Genomic DNA, 16092 nt, shown 5'->3' with positions numbered 1-16092 from the left:
CCCCCAAAAAAAGAAAAAGTCCTAGGAAGATTTTTGTACTGGGAATTAAATATCAAAGAGGGCAATAAAGAGTAGAAGATGCAGCTCCATATAACTTTTTCCAGACTATAATAATGTATTTTTTTTACCTTCCTCTCTTTTGCGTTTGTTGCTTTCAGCACTGGGAGACGTAATTCCCAGAATTCCACTAATTGAGTAGGAGGAGCCTGCTGAGTCTGTGCTTACCGAAGACACCTGTGTCACGGAGCCTGTGGAGGCTGTAATTAGAAACAAATTAATCAATAAGCAAGTCACCATAAAAAGTAAGCATGCTTCAACATCCTACAACAATGATGGCGAACCTTTTAGACCAGGGGTGTCAAACTGTCAACCCCCCAGGCCGGATGCGTCATGCAGAAGCCGTGCCCACCCCATTGGGCACGTGACGTCGCGCAATGTATCGGGATGGTTTTTGCCATTACTGGCCACACCCTCCACCCGCACCCCACAGCATCATCTGCGCATGATGTGGCTCGAGGACGGAGTCTTGTCACACTGCCTGGCTGCCATGTTTTTGACTGGGCTGCTCCGCATGGGCCATGCCTGGGGGCAACTATCCAGGGGGGGGCTGCTGGGGAGGAGGGGGCTGCGTGGGGAGGCGGGGCTGGGGCAACGGCACGCATACCCACAGGGCTCTGCATGCCACCTCTGGCACGCATGCCATAGGTTTGCCACCACTGTCCTATAATCATCTCTTTAATGAAATTTGAGGAGGGGAGGGGAAGTATGTGTGTGAGCGAAAGAGAGAGAGAGAGAAAGATACTGTTTACAATCACTCAAATGTCAGTTTCCTGTTCTACATAGTGTGACAAAAAAACTAAATAAATGGGCACGTGCTTTTATGGGCACTGCAAAAATAATTCATTTTATCAGTGGCTGAAAAATCTGGAATGTTACTCCTGGATGATATCAAATAGAGAAAGAAGGCCTTGGAACAAATGGTGGAAAACAGGTTTAGTATTTTGGACCATTTATGATGTTGTAGTTAGTTTGTAAAGGTTCAAAATACTTCCTAGGCATCATAACATATATCATATCATACAACCACCTTCTAACTTAGAGTAGTGTTAAATTGTAGTGGGCAATTGTTTCCTAAAAGCAGACCATGAGGTTATGGCTAAGTCAAATTTTGAATCCAAGTTTTGGATTTTCAGCTCACTTTTAACTTATGCCCTCCTCTAGCTCACAAAAAAAATGATAATTGTATTTTTTTTCCCAGGAGAGCATATACAAGGCCATTTGCTTACAATAAATTAGTCTAAAAAGGAATGCAGTTAGGGCTTGGGCCCATATAATAACACACAATAACAAAGGATTTAAACTTAATTTTCAAACTAGACGTTGAATAACATAGACCAAAGGAAACTACTTCTAGGATACTTGCAGTGAGAAAGAGAGCTATAGTAACAATTGTTGCTGCCTTTGCATTTTATGTTTAGACTAAAAGTAATTGACGCTCTGGGTCTTGTGTATAACAGAATCTCTTGGTCTGCAAATGGCATTTCTAACAAATGCAAAACATATATAAATAACTAACATTATTTTGCCCTTCAATAATATCCAAAATCTTCCGTGCTGGAGTAGACAACTCAGTCTGCCAAATGATACAACTGGCTTGGTTCACTACTGAGATAATTTGATTTGGTTGGAAATCTTGGAGCAAAATACACACTGAAATTGGAATTAAGTATGCAGAGTGCATATCGGTGCCATCCATTGTTGGTTTTATGGCTAATAAAGATCCAGTTTAATTTATTTAAGAGATTATATGTATTCTATGTAATTAGACTTCACAAATTCAGAAGTCAAACATGATACAAAAATCAGGAACCTTGGATAAGTGATTTCTCTGCCTGCTCCATTCCCCTCTCAGCATATTCACAAAAAGCATCACCTACAACATTCAGTAGCTTCCATTCTAGAGGAACCTTAGAGCAGGGGTGTCAAACTGCTGGCCCACTGGCCAGTTGCATCATGCAGAGGCCGCGCCCACCCCAGCTCTGGCAATACAAAAAAAGTTGCAATACATCGCAACACGTCATGTGACGTGGCGAGTTGGACACCCGTGCCTTAGAGGTTCAGCAAAGAGGTAGAAAGGGCACATCAGATGGATTAGATTGCTTTCTGATGAAGGCATGGAGTGGGGAAACACACATTTATTTAATTTTTAAATATTACTTATTTAAATAATTTGCATGGCTATCCAACCTGAATAATGTGACTTTATGCCAGGGGTCTTCAAACTTGGCCCTTTTATGACTTGTGGACTTCAACTCCCAGAATTCCTCAGCCAGGCATGCTGGATGAGAAATTCTGGGAGTTGAAATCCACAAGTCATAAAAGGGCCAAGTTTGAAGACCCCTGCTTTAGGCAGCTTACAGAAACATCCAAACCAAAAACAATATGTCTAATAAAGTCATTAACAGGCAATTTGGCTCACATTCACACCCTCTCCTGTTTGGCACTATTCCTTCCAACCCCAAAACTCAAAAGGGAACACATGAAGGGCATGAATGGGCTATCACTGCAGTGTAGGATATTCACAAAAGACCCTAAAATTGAACTGAAGTGAGAGGGACAATTACAAATTAATAGACAGAGAATTTCTTCTCTACATACCCATCCATATCTTGAGCTGAAATAACTGGAATTAAATCCATTCAGTCTCAAGTGAAATCAAGCAGAATGAATTTCCCTTTGACCTGTTTCAAAGGTCTTTATATTTAAAACAATGCCTGCAACTTAATAAACTTGTTTTTAATAATCCAAATAAAATTTACTGAAATTCATTTCTCTCTAAAGTTTCGCAGAGGGAATTTTTGTAAAATCAAGGTGTCTGTGGTAATCTTTTTTAAAAATGAGTTCAGTTAAAGTATTTTGATTTCTCGTCTTTGGTTCTTCAGCAAGAGCATATTGGCTTGAATATATTATGTAAGTAACTTCAAATTAGATGAATTTATTTTAAGCATTTCTTTTTCTGTGTTAGAGTCCCTGCCAAAAAAAACCCACTATAAAGTCTATTATTTTTCAATGACTAGCATTTGATGGCATGCATCTGAATTAGGTAAAAAGAGAGAGAGAGAGCAAAATAAAGTTTTCAAAGTTTTGCTACCTCTTCACTCAAAATTGCAAGTGCACAAAGAAATATGGAAGGCTTGGTTGATAGAAGAAAAAAACACATTCAAAACTACTTACTGACTAATGATGCAGAAAATGTTATGAAGAACTATCCTTTTCTTGATTTATTACTTTAATTATCTGACATTCTATAGACCCCCATTAGTAGGATGATTTTTTGGGGGGGGGTTAGATTTCAATTTTCTGTCTCATGGTGAAAGCTATTTATCATAATAATCAGTAAAATTCAAAACCTTTTAGCAGTATTTATAAAATTCATTTACCATGTTCAGCCCTTGGAGAATGATAAAGAAGGTGCATTAGTACGTGTGCTGAACTGTTTTATGCAGAATTTTCTGGCCATAAGAGTGATTAAAAGTTCCTTAGAATGAATACACACACACCACATACACGGACAATTTCCATTACCTATGCTATGACTTGAGGCTGGGACTTGCTGGTTAGGTGGTTGCTGCACCTTTGTCCGAATAATCCTGCATAACAGACAAATTCCTACTTACAATTATATAAATAACAACAGAGGACAAATTATTTATGCAACATAATTAACAATAATGGATATCCAAGCAAATTATTCCAGTTCATTACTATGGTATATCCCAGAGAGCATTATAGTGAACACCTGAAAATGTTGCTGAAAGAGAGTAAAAAAAAGAGATGATATTCACAAAATTAATCTTGTATTGAACACATTCTCAGAAAGATGGCAACATTCAGAAAGGTTTGGACAGTCAGAATAATGTATGTATTATTACCCCATCAAGAAGAGCTGAAAGAGTGACAATTTAGTAAGTGGACCAACATCAAATAAACCAGGGGTCTTGAAACTTGGCCCTTTTATGACTTGTGGACTTCAACTCCCAGAATTCCTCAGCCAGCCGGCTGAGGAATTCTGGGAGCTGAAGTCCACAAGTCATAAAAGGGCCAAGTTTCAAGACCCCTGAAATAAAGTATAAACAATAATTTGATTCCAACAACCAATACCTCCATTCCTGCAAATGTTCTCCCCCAACCCTTCCAAAAAAGAAAGCTTTATTTAAATCCCATCTATATTAATCAGATTTCAAGTAATTATTGTTACCAGTAATAATCAGCATGTCTTTGGCTTCGTGAAACTTAATTATGACTAATTTTATCAAGACTAAGGCAACTGAAATTATTGAATTAGATGTATTAATCTAAAATTAAGACAAAGGAAGCAGGGCCATCCATAGAGAACGGGTCAAAATCTGCAAGATGACAGGTCCACTGTGATCCAAGTACAGCCCCTTTTGTCCCATGTGTGCAACATTGCTACAATTGTCACCTTGCAGATTTTGAGCAGCCCTGCAGATATTGGTGAACCCTTATTATCATTAACCAGGTACTTGGTCTTGAATTTCTTCCTTCTGGTCCCATTGGCTGATCGCAAAAAATGCCCCAAACATTAACATTATTTCAGATAAAGATTTTTATGCCATTTATTTAAACCTAGACTATTCCTACATTCAACAAATGTATGTTATCCAGCACAAACAAGGACTATAACTTGACTTATTGACACATTTATTGCAACAATAAATATACATTTTTTAAAAAAAATATTGGTTTAATGTATTTTTGCATGGGGAAAATACTATTGTGGAATAAATCAGGACATCTACTCTAGGACATCTACAGAGTAAGTAGATGTAGTAAGAAGAGCTAAAACAAAAAATCTACAGTATACGTAAATGGTGAGCTTGTCACTGATTTCAACACACTGATATACTAATATTGACTACCTGAAGTGCTGCCTTCCCAGGTATGAACTTACCCAGTTATCTAGATCAGAAGAAGGCCTGAAGAAGTTGCCATTGCTGCCAGAACTTCCCATAAAAGAAAAGAGCCTTTTCCATTATGCAGCTTCCAATTTAGGCAGGCGCATTTTACCACCTCTTCCACCACCCTAGCTGCTAACTGATTGCAATTTTATTGACTCTAAGGTTGCAGTTTTTATAAGCTGACTCCAGTGTTTATATAAGCAGATAGCCATGATACAAATTCAATATTTAAAATGAATAAAGTCGTCACTCTACTAAGCTTCTATTAATTGCTATAATTCTATACATTCTATACAATTCTATTCTACACTATTCTATTCTGCACATCCATGCATATAATATGTATGTGCTCCAGTTTAATTTATTCTCATTTGTTAGTTTTTTAGTCTTAGAATATTAAAAAATATAATCCCCTTTTTATATATAACCCAGAAAACAGCCAAAGAAATGTTGGGCTGATCCTGTAACTCAATTTGAAGTTTTAACTGGAAACAGTTTACTATACAGTATGTTTAAGCTTTCATCCTGACATAAATGATGGGATGATAATCATGATGATCATGATATCAGTATTTTTAATAAAGTAAGTGAAAAATTATTATAACAAATTATCTACTTTCCCAAGTTTCCACAATTCCCCAGTCTATGAACAATGATTATGTACTTTTTTAGCAGATGACCCACATAAATTTATTTTCCCAAATATATAGTTTAAAGCTATGTATTTAAAACAAAATCTAGAAGCAAGTTTTTCATTTAGCGTTACGCAGTAATTGTTTGCCAAGCAAACTATTCTTGAAAAGGCTCGTGGATGGTGAATTCATTCTTAATAGTTTCAACACCTTATGGAAAAAAACAGTGGGGAATTAAGTCACAAACTAAGTCATGATTCAACTTGTTAAAATCCCTTAAACTTTTCTTAACCTATAATAAGGATAATATAGAACAATGTCACAATAAGTAAGTCTATGATAAACCTACAAAAATGGATTTTTTTTAATAGTGCTAAGTTTGGGTAAAGGAAAATATTAGAGGGGTCCTCTGTGCTCTCTGAGTTTGGTTGTTTTCTTGAAGGCACGTGTATAATTAGCACTGATGATGTTACCTAATTTGGGTAACGAAAACAAGAAAACAACCAAGCACAAAGAGTACCAAGGACCCTTCAGTGTTCAGTTTCTTTATTGAAAGTTTAACAATACACACCTTTTTACAAACTACCTCACATTCACAAGCATACTTGAACACCATCCTAATTTCAAACCATCCAGTTCTCCAATTCTTACAATTTCAAAAAAAAAAAAACCAATCATTCCACTAAATGACCTTATGGATATTCAGATATATAGGCAATTTCTGGTAAATGTTCAAAGGTACATAAGATGAACTCACATAGAGTGAGAAATGGCTGGATAAATAAGCCTCTATAACAAGAAATAAAATTCTGTGATCTTGCATAAGTCATTGATATCTCTCTGCCCGCTCTCTTGCTGTCTAGACATCCATACCCAGATGAGGGTAAAAACAGAACAAAAAATAATAAAGGCAGTAAAGCTGGAGGACAGCCATTCCGTGCCCAGTTTCCAGACTTCAATTTCCAACCACAATGTCTAGCTCCACAAAGCCCATTGGTCCAAAACCAAACAACAATATTATTGTTCAGATGGTACATGAATTGTCTGGATGGACAATTGGACCTTTGTCCATTTCCTTATCAAGTCAGAACTATAAAGCATTCATTCACTAGAGGTGATTTCAAGATTAGTTGCCATCCAGAAAACATTTCTTTTCCTTTCCTCACTAGTCCAAGAATATAAGCAATAGATGATCTGTGTGCCTGCAATGTGTTTTATCAATGAGTGGAATAAAATCAGGACCCTGCTGTGAATACGCAACCCAGAGGAAAGAACTGAAAAGCCAATCAACTTACTTACAACACTATGATTCCAGGTATATGACTTAGATGATGCCATTGATTTTATTGGGTTTTAATGGCCACACGATGTATGAAATCAATATTAAGATTAGCTACTCATGAACACAGTTATCTTTACTTAGAGCAGGGGTGTCAAACTGCCAGCCTGCAGGCTGGTTGCATTATACGGAGAATGAGCCCACCCCAGCTCCGGCAATGCAAAAAACGTCGTGATACGTCATAACATGTCACATAATGTGGCGAGTTTGACACCTGCAAATTAGAGTCTCTCTGGGCCTAAAAGTTCCTATGTGCTATGTAAATTCTCTTCCTCCCATCTGACCTTGCTGTTCTGACTGATCCCTCACCTCTTAGAGCAGATCTGTGGGAGGGAAAGCATTTCAGAAAAATAATTGGTGAAAGTCACTTTCCACCCTTTGACACTTCATCAGCAGTATTTCTCGTATACCTGGTTCCCAGACACTGAAATTTAAAGATATATAATCCAACTGTGTACAGTATTTACACTATATAATTTGCAAACATGGGTGTGATGCCGTTTGTTCCTGGTACCTAGTTTGGGATGGGATTGCACTGTCCCAGATGGACCCGGTACTCAACCTGGACTTGCAACTCCTGTTCAAAGAGCAGGTGGCAGTCGTGGCCAGGAGAGCCTTTGTGCAACTTCATCATGTGTACCAGTTGCTTCTTTCCTGAATCAGGAGTTCCTGCACTCCATCACTCAAATCCTGATCATCTCATACTTGGACTATTGCAAAGCATTCTACAAGGGGCTACCTTTGAAGAGTATTTGGAAGCTACAGCTAGTGCAGAATGAAGCCACACAGGCAGTTCTTGGGTCCCCTAGGGCAGAGCTCCCCAACTTTTCTGGATTGGTGGCCTGGAGGAGAAAGGAGGAGCAGGGAAATGTGTGCATGCATGCCCCCGTGCGCGCATGCGCAAACAGGCTGCTAGCATCTGCACGGTAGCGCTAGCACGAGTGAGGAGTGCACACCAGCCATTCCTGTGGCCCACTGGCCAACAGGCTGAGGCCCAGTACCAGGCCATGGCGTATAGCTTGGGGACCCCTGCCCTAGGGTGGCCCATGTTACACTGCTCTTGTGTGAACTGCACTGGTTGCCAGTTTGCTTCCCAGTCCAATTCAAGGTATTGATTCTTACCTTTAAAGTGTTTCATGGCATGGGTCCAAGTTATCTGATGTGTCATCTCACCCCTTGTGGGACTGGCCTGCCCCACCCGTGCCAGCAGAAGGGTCATGCTGCAGATTCCATCAGTCAAGGAATTTTGGTGGACAGGGTCCAGGACGAGTTTTTCTGCTGTGGCTCCCACTCTCTGGAACGTCATGCTCCCTGAGGTAAGACTTTGGCTTTCCAAAAGGAACCAAAGACACAAATCTGTCAACTGGTCTGGGGCACCGATGGGGTTGGGTCATTCTGGAGGTGATTAATGGACTAAGATAAAATTCCACCTTCTCCCTCTACCATTCTAGCTCCCTTTCCTCCCATCTTTATTAATTTTAACTCAAAATTAGTGTTAATATTTGTTGTTTTAATATTTTAAATATTTTATCTTATTGTTTTTTATTGATCGTAAACCGTCTAGAGTTGCCTCTCGAATTGTCTGTACGTGAGATGAAATTTAAGTTTAGTAAATAAGAAATAAGAAAAATAATAAGAAAGGCAAAAAAAATAGTGGATAGTGGCGATATCTGGAGACAGCAGGAGAAGAGAAGGAATTGGAGAAGATGACAAGTCCTGCAAATAAAAATAGAACAACTGTGGCAAAAGAAAGCAGAGATAGTACCAATAGGGGGCATGGGTCCAACTTCAAAACAACTAGAGCACCACTTGAACATCATCGGTATTGACAAAATCACCATCAGTCAATTGTAAAAGGCAGTTTTACTCTGAGCAGTTTACATCATGCAACAATATCTTTAACACCATCAAACATCCATATCTGCCTATCCCAAGTCAAACTCAAAAGGTGGAAAAAAGTGCCAAAAACCATTCTGAACATCTGGCTGACTATGCAACAAACAACAACAACAACAACAACAATAACAATAACAATAACAATAACAATAACAATAACAATAACAATAACAATAATAATAATAATAATAATAATAATAATAATAATAATAATAATAATAATAGTGTAGAGAACATATCTGGCACAATGTCCACTGTGCAAGCTAAGCAGATCAAGTTCTATAATTTGCCTGGATCACACAGCAACCATAACCATCAATTTGTATGCATCGATCTATAATAAAACCATGTGTCTATAAAAAGAATAAATATTCATCTTTTCTTCATTGTCTTGTTATTTTATACTCGCCGTTCAATGCCTATCACTTTTTTTTCTTCACAGGACCAAGTTTCAGATTACAAAATATTTGCAGCAGAGATTTCTCTAATTCAAAAATAAAGACATCTTCAAATTGAACTCAGTTCATGGGGACAACATAGATTTATTCTATAAAAGGGAAAAGGAGTAGTGAAGGAGAAGAATATAAAATCAATTACTTAAAGCACCTGGTGTAAATTAAAATTAAGATAATTCTTATATCGGCATGAGATCTTTATACACAAGAGAAAGTATTTGTTGCTTGAAATGTTTTTTTTGTTAACAGCTTCCATAAAGGCCAGGTAACACAATGAAAAGCATTTATGATTTCTTTAAAATTAGCCTCATTGAATTCAGCAAAAAATTCTGTGTAGTTATATACCACGTTCTTCATAAAAGTGGCATGAATATTGCTGAATACAGAGCTAGTTCCATGATTTGTTGTGAGTGTAAGACACAAACGTTATTTTAAGACAACACAAACTGAGGTGACTTAATCAAAGGACAAAGATATTTGAACTTCTTCCAATTACATCATACTGATATTAATATGACTAAGCTAGTTTTAGCTCATGAACATTTTTAATTAGATTGTAGGTCACACTGTTAATTTACTTTTCAGTCTTACCTAAATATATCTTACAACATTATTTGATTAGGTGATATAAAATTTCCTAAATAATAATATGTAGGTGGGATAGCAACAACGTTATAGATTTACGTAGCTGGTCACTGCAGAACCATTTTTTGGCCCATAATAATCCTATAATATTTGTAGCAGAAAAGAAAGTAAATCTAATAACTGGTTCAAAATTCATCAAAAGTGCAGATAGCTAGAATTTCTATTTTAGCCGCTGTGATTAATTATTGTGCTTTCACTTCATTTAGAAAAGAAATCAACTTTAATGTTTTAGTAGCACTTCAAATAATCATTCCCCTCACAAAAAAGCTGGTTGCACATATTTTTCATTAAAATTAATGAAATATGTTAAGTTGCAGGTAGTCTTCTTAATTTTAATCCAAACTTAAGCAAATGTTCTTCGTATTATAAATATACATGAAACTATGTAATTCAACTGCAAAATACTTAGTTGTTTAAATACAATTTGACAATCCACTGAAAAATTGACATTCTTCATTTTAGTATAGTGAACATTTTTCTTAATCTCTTATGATTGTGAATATTTTACTATTAAAATGCTAAATGTACGTAAAACTTCATTTCATGTTGATTTGTACAAATGGAATTATATTATTAATTATATTGAAAATATAAACATGAGACTAATAGAAATTATTAGGGCTATGCAGTAATTCAGAAAAATCTGGAAAGGGGCAGTGAACACAAGTGTACAACTTGAGCAGCTGTGCCTTTTCCTGGGACCATGTAGCTGGCCTCTGCAACTGTTTTAAATAGTTGAAAACAGCTACGATATATTCATTTCTAGAAAATTCCAAGGCACCTTTCTGGAATCAAATCTAAATCATGACAAAGTCTTTGAATGTTACTGTTGATATATACTGTTGTTTTATATATGTTTGTGTGTGTGCGTGTGCATGCATGTGTGTATGTGTGGGTATAACAATAGTAACAGTCATGCTTAACAGTAACCAATATATAGCATGCCTAAAAAGTCTGCATGATGGACATGGTAAGATTCTTTGGTATCATATTATCATATTTCTGGCCATAATAAAAGTGACCAGGATAAAGATAGAAATTTCTATTATGTTATATTATATTTACTACGGTATATGTTTGCCTTTTGCAAGGCCCTGCGTTCCTGGGCTTAGGGTTGGAATCTGTAAAATACATTTGTTGAAGTATTTGTATTTACATCTGTACTGATACTTTTTTAAAGAAAAAAAATCTCAGCTGCCAATTTATTTTGTAGTTTCTGTTTTTCTTTTGCTTTTTTAAAAATGTTGTTAGCCATCCAGAATTACTTCTTTGAGATGGGTAGCCATTAAATTGAACCAATACATACCAATAAATACATAAATAGGTTTGACTTACTCTATAACATCTAGAACTACCTACAATATCCCAGGAAATTTTGAGATGTACTATCAAAAGCTAGCAAAATTAGCTTGAATTCCTATAAGAATGGGAATTCCAGCTTGAGTTATACTGCATATCTTAATACAGAACACTTTTCTTAATAGTGTTTTCTTAATACTTCAGTAAATTAATATAACAAACACACCAGATAACAAATTCACAGCAAACTACTTTTGATCAAAATGTGGATTTAAATAGAACCAACAGGGAATAGATTGTGGATCACATCCAAATGATATTTCAGCTTTTATGGAACATGTATCTGTGATGTGATGAATTACTATTGCAGGCATTAGGATGGTGGGATGGGTATTTTAAAGGTTGTAAGTCACTCAGAGTCACTTACGTGTGAATTGGGCGGCTATATAAATTTGTTTAATAAATAAATAATAAAATAAATGACCAACTTTCCTTGAAAAAGCAAGAAGTACACATATTTGTAAGCATAACTGGTTTTGGCATCAGACAAGTTCAAATCACTACATAATACACAGTTCTATTCTAACAGCATGTTGTATATTAGAATGGCAAACTATTTTCCAAAATTAACCTAAAATCTGATAGATTCTGTTATGTTCTCATCATATGCTAAATAATAATAAACTTCATAGATTCATTATACCAGTCAAGAAACTGAATTTACCAGTTCCCGCCTAGATTGTCCACCTTTGTTTCTATTATCAGATAAATTATTGATTTCCTTTCAATACAGTGGTAATAGAGATGCAGGAAAATCTACTATCTGATCTTTCCCATAGTTTATTTCTTGCTCATTTCTTAATTGTACTAATTTTGGACTAACTTCATTATATGACATATTAATGCTGTCATCTTCTCCTGAGAATTCAAATGTCAAAGTGTCAGTTTATAAAAGCACCAAAAAAAAAAGCAAATCCGGACAAATGTTGTAAATACTTCTGTTAATCTTATCTCTGTGTGTATGAGTATGTATTATTTCTACTACTGCTACCATCCCACATTAGAGAGTATTTCTGTTTGACTCAGTTGAAGCAAACTTAGATGAAAACTAAAGTGATTGCTGCATATGGATTTTGCACCTAGGAAAAAACAGCCATGCAAATAACCAAAATAATCCTGTGTCATTTTCAGATAATAATGAACACTGCCAAAAAAGCATCTCTACTGTGCAGCCTAAGAGTCTTACCTGTTAATTGAACTAACGCTGGGCACTGTGTCATTATCACACACTCTTTCCGCTAAAAGTCTGTCCCTGATTTCCCAAGCAAACATGGTAGGGTTTTGGCGTTTATATTCTGCAATTTTTTCTACTACTTTGGGCGTGGCAACCTTTGGCTTTGATCCTCCAATAACTCCAGGCTTAATGCTTCCAGTCTCATAATACCTGGAGTGAAATGCAGAAGAAAGAGAAAGTTAGGTTTAGAAAGCATTCTAATGATAAGCTTTCCTCCCACATCCAATCAATGATAAGAAGTTAAGAATGGCACAAATTATGTTCTAGCATTTTCAGTAGGAATATATTAACCCATCTTTACTGTATTACAATCACTGATACTAATAATATATTCTTTCCTTTTCTTAGATTTGACATTATATGTTATTTAAAGGCAATAACTATAATAATGTTGCATGGTTTTTTTGCCAGCAATTAAAACTGCATGAGTTAAAAGGTCACGCTTGAATTTAAAATTATCTCAAAAACTGTATTATTAATTTGTAATGAAACTAAATCAAACTGGTATTTCGACAGTGCCATACTTATAGGATATTGTCAAAGACATGATACAGCCGTAAAGTGTTAAAATAGCATCATGAAAAAAATGCATGAACCTAGTGACTATGGGATACTGCAATGGTCATAAATCACTTTTTTCTGTGCCATTGTAAATTCAAACAGTCATTAAACAAACCTGTAAGTGGAGAATTATCTATATACTATAGTGATTGAACTTCAGTTGAATGAAGTTGAATTCAACTTTGTTGAATGAATTTTCACCTCTATTGTTAGAGATTAATCTTTTTTTTTTTTGGTACTATCTATCTGATGCCTGATAAGTTGTTAAACAAAAAAGCAGGATACTGAAATGAAAGTCGACTACAGTCTTTCCTGAATGGTCCCCTCCAAATATATTGTATTTGATCCCCATTCAGTTTGGCCTATCCACTGGGAATTGTGGAATTGAAATCCAACATAACTGAACCTCATCTTTTGGGGGAACAATTATCCAAAAAAATGTAATGTTTGTGCAGAATCCAAAGGAAAAGGTTCCCATTCAACATGCCTGCTATTTCCATTAGCTTTTTAAAGAAGTGACCTGCTGTTCAGTTATAGTTTTAGTGTTTATACCTAATAAGAATTATTAATTTATTAATTCAATTAATAAATTTTTAGGGCTTGTCAATTGCCAGGATACTCAAGGCAACCCGTCAATAAGAAATAAGAACTTTTAGATGCCTTTAGAGAATAATTTTCCTGCTTTGATCATGTTATCTGATTTTAATCTTGTTGAACTAAAAAAAGTTCATTTTAAACCAATGTTTTCTCTTCAAACCCAATAGAAATCAGATTTAATGCAGGCGTTTTTCATATCACTCCAAATTTATGAAATGAAACTTTTAAAATATAAAATGTTTCATTTTCAACTTAGGTTTTGCTGATTAATAACATTGTTGCTTCTCGGTTTTGGTCATATTTGGCACTACGAGAATTCTGGAAACAGTTGGCAATATTTAAGAGCTAGGTACCATTCTAGAATGATTAGACATTACCTTTTGAGGTGCCTCAGAATTATTAAACTATATTCCCACTCTTGGGGTGCTGAAAGTGAGAAAAAGTGGTTGCCAAAAGAAAGTGTGGCAGCAGTGAGTTAAAACCAGAGATGTAATGCATCTTAACTGGTCTGACATTTTGTTGCCTGGGGATGCAGCAAGTAGCATCACCCATGCAGGAAAACAAGGTATATGATTCCCAAAGTCAGTCAAATTGCACCAGTAGCACGAGGCAGAAAATCCATAAACATCTCTCCCCAACCGCAGTAGTAAAAAAATAATAGCAGATTAATAACAATTGGCCCTCTTTCTGATACTTGACGTTTGGTCCTTAAATTGGCTGCTTTAAGGAGCTCAATGGCAAGCAGGCCTATTTAAACCATTAGCCAGTGCTGTTACACTACTGAAAGGAAGACAGTTTGGACCTGATTTGAGATCAGCCAGTAAAAATGCCTTGCATTATTTTTAAACATTTAAGTAAATGAGATCTGATTGTTGGTTTGATTTTTTTTTAATCCTAATCTCATGATACCAGTCTTGCCTTGAAGCAAGTAATGATTAATATTTACTTTGTGCATGACAAGAACACAAACTGAACTCTCTGACAAATGAATATACAGTTGAAGAAAACTATAGCCTTTCAATCCTGGCTTGACCATAAAAGTCACAAAACAGGCTTGTATTCAGATTGTGATTACTTCTGGAATTCATCATGCTGTCCATTTATATGTACCTTCTGTGATAATATTCTCAAGCACTACTGGCCACAGATTCATAACTCTTATCAAATTATCAATGTTACATACAGTAGTTTATATTTCCAACTATTTCTTTTGCACCATGGTTAGATTTCAAAGTTGTAAATTAAGAAATATTAGTTCCCAAGATGGAATCCAATTTCATATATGTCTGGCTTCTCTTATTTTTCTAGATGCACACATAGAGAAGGAAAGAGTGTCTTCCAATTATACTGACATTTTATGAACTGTAATTATTACTTATGAAAATAATGAGCTGCGAAATTTCAATTTATTGTTGACAACTTAAGTGACAAAGCTCCAGAACTTGATTCTTAATTCCAGAATAATGAAAATACCTCTGAAGACAAATCTATTCTGAAACATTGAAATCATTACATGTTCTTTCTGACCTATTTGTTTCAGTCATTGATACCAATCAAAATGGTTATCTAGTCTTCCAAAAGAATTGAAGAAAGGATAATAAAGCAGGATAGCACAAAACCAACTACTGCCATTAAGAAATAGGACTTAACATTCCAGAAACATTAATGTTCTGGTCTAGTATAAAAAAATAAAATATATGAAAAGGTGTAATTGTACAATACTGCTGACGTTCATTTTCCTTGTATTTACCAGCTTGCCTCTTTTAAGAAATATAAATTGCATTGCAACTCTTAAGGCTATTTATTGAAAAGCAGTCCTGCTAAAATCAGCAGAATATTTCCAGAATAAATTATCTTTTAGAATTCAATGTTAGAATGCACACATACGTATGAAGTCATATTTCTCCATATATAAACCTACAACCAATTGTGTTTCATTCTCTGAAACTTATATTATATTTGCTGTATATCAAATAATTGCAAAGAAAAAAGATTCAAATTCTTTTATATTTATTGACCTTCTATATGTCTAGTGTTGACTGGCAGCCAGCACAGAGTACAGAGATAAATCAGATTCATAGCTATATTTAATATGCTAAACATCATGTTTTAATATCAGTAGGAAAACTTTACTCTCATAATTAAGAAACTTACATAATTAGATTAAAGAATAAGTGTTTAATGAATTATAATTTAGCAAAGTATTTAAAATAAAAGTTCTGCTCAAATTCATTAGAAATTGTACTTTTGGTTTACAGTACTAGGTACAGATCTTCACACCTGTGTGCTATGGCTAGCTAGTAAAGAGGAAGTAATAGACGTGATTCAAAAAATGCCATGTGGGAAAAGTAGATAAAAAATTAAGAGTTTTGTCTTGTGCATATGTAGTAAAAAA

At 35.4% G+C, this 16092-nt stretch overlaps 1 protein-coding gene across 2 annotated transcripts in view; it reads right to left on the bottom strand.

Annotated features, from left to right (window-relative positions):
* The window catches only part of PAX5 (paired box 5), a 266941-nt gene that overhangs the window by 221839 nt on the left and 29010 nt on the right, over positions 1 to 16092 (bottom strand). For both annotated transcript variants that reach the window (XM_083353752.1, XM_083353753.1), the window contains exons 3-5: positions 12492 to 12689; positions 3586 to 3650; positions 129 to 257 (exon numbers count right to left, since the gene is read on the bottom strand). In XM_083353752.1, coding sequence (XP_083209878.1) covers positions 129 to 257; positions 3586 to 3650; positions 12492 to 12689 — 392 coding nt within the window. The remainder of the gene's footprint in view (positions 1 to 128; positions 258 to 3585; positions 3651 to 12491; positions 12690 to 16092) is intronic.

This window comes from Vipera ursinii (assembly GCF_947247035.1).
Source record: "Vipera ursinii genome assembly, chromosome: 2".
NCBI classification, from domain to species: Eukaryota; Metazoa; Chordata; class Lepidosauria; order Squamata; family Viperidae; genus Vipera; species Vipera ursinii.
Note: the sequence above shows the minus strand (reverse complement) of the source record. Positions and strands in the feature narration are given on the sequence as shown.